Source organism: Aureococcus anophagefferens, assembly GCF_000186865.1.
Source record: "Aureococcus anophagefferens unplaced genomic scaffold AURANscaffold_1642, whole genome shotgun sequence".
Taxonomy (NCBI): domain Eukaryota; class Pelagophyceae; order Pelagomonadales; family Pelagomonadaceae; genus Aureococcus; species Aureococcus anophagefferens.
In genome coordinates, this window is record NW_008706487.1 from 1 (window position 1) to 1,295 (window position 1,295).

Here is a 1,295-nt window from a genome sequence, read left to right on the forward strand (position 1 = left end):
TCGAAGCAGACCTGGCACTCTTCGCTGCCGGGCGCCGGCGGAACTCCGGAACTTGGTCGCGCCGCGGCCGCCGCCTCGGAGCGCCCCGGGCGCCTGAGCTCGCCGGATCGCGGGGGCGCGTCGAACGTCACGATGCCGGCGAACTCGCGCGCGGCGTCGTTCTGCTCCAGGGCGCGCCGCGTCTCGAGCTCGCGCCGGGCCGCCGCACCGTTGGCGGCGGCCGCGGCGGCGTCGCGCCGGTCCTGCGCCAGCACTTCATGCATGAACACGTGCGCCGCGAGTTTGAGCGCCTGGTCCTTGGGCGCGCTGCGGTCGCGGACGTCCTCGCGCCACGCCTCGGACGTGAAGACCGCGAGGAGCGCGTGGTACCCCGCGGGCCGGTTCCGCCGCTGCTCCACGAGGATCTGGAGCTGCTTCAGAAAGGTCGGCGGGCCCTGGTTTTGCATGTACCTTCGCACGTCGCGGATCCGGCGCTCAAAGTAGTCGCGGCCTTTGGTCTCCTCGGTCGGCACCTCCGACCGGGATGGCCGCAACTTGTACGCCGCCCACTGGACGATCTTCGCGTCGATCTCATCCCACTGCAGCATGTGCGCGCGGGCGCCCTTGGGCGTGGACGCGAGCTCCATCGCGAACCCTCGCCCTGACCCAGCCCCAATACCAAGTCCTTTAGTCCGCAAGTTGAGTTTTATTATTTCGACCGAACTTGCTTTGTGGCAGCCCGCGACGAGGACCGATCGACTTCGATTGCGGCCGCCGCCCGGTGCGAGGACAGCGGAGACCTTGGGCCGGCGGACCGGGTCGCGGCGGGCCGCGCGCCCTCGCGCGGGCACGCGGAACCATTCTCGAAATGGCCGAGAGGACGGCGCCCAGCGAGTACCAGGCCGTGGTGCCGGACGCCGCCGCGGAGGACGCCGCGGACGCCGCCGCCGTCGACGCGACGACGAAGCTCCCGGCCGACGAGGCGTCGACACCCTTCGGCTGGTGGGTCGCCCAGGTGTCCTTCTTCGCGAGCGGCTTTTTCGTCACATTAAACCAATACGAGTCGGACTGGGGCGCGAACGCGTCGCGGTCCATGCTCAACGGCCTGTCGCAGTACGGCGGCATGGCCTTCTTCGCCTGGCTCCTGATCCACGGCCTGGGCCGCCGGCGGCGGAACACGCCCTGGTGGCCCCTGCCGCTGCTCAGGGACCCGAGGGCGCGTCGCGCGGCCGCGAGCATGGCGCTCCCCGACCTCGCGGCCGTGCCGCTCAGCGTCCCGCGGCCGTGACGGTTTTCGCGAGCTTTTGACCGGGAAG

General features: G+C 71.0%; 2 protein-coding genes across 2 annotated transcripts; one reads left to right on the forward strand and one right to left on the reverse strand.

Moving 5' to 3' along the window:
- Positions 1 to 131: 131 nt before the first annotated feature.
- AURANDRAFT_69392 (hypothetical protein) lies at positions 132 to 626 on the reverse strand (the record flags this gene model as incomplete). Its single annotated transcript, XM_009045161.1, has 1 exon — positions 132 to 626. A coding segment is annotated over one exon (495 nt), but the record flags the coding sequence as incomplete, so codon positions are not given.
- Positions 627 to 847: 221 nt separating this feature from the next.
- On the forward strand, positions 848 to 1,267 carry AURANDRAFT_69393 (hypothetical protein; the record flags this gene model as incomplete). Its single annotated transcript, XM_009045160.1, has 1 exon — positions 848 to 1,267. The coding sequence occupies one exon, from the start codon at positions 848 to 850 to the stop codon at positions 1,265 to 1,267; it is 420 nt and encodes a 139-aa protein (XP_009043408.1).
- Between the last annotated feature and the right edge of the window lie 28 nt (positions 1,268 to 1,295).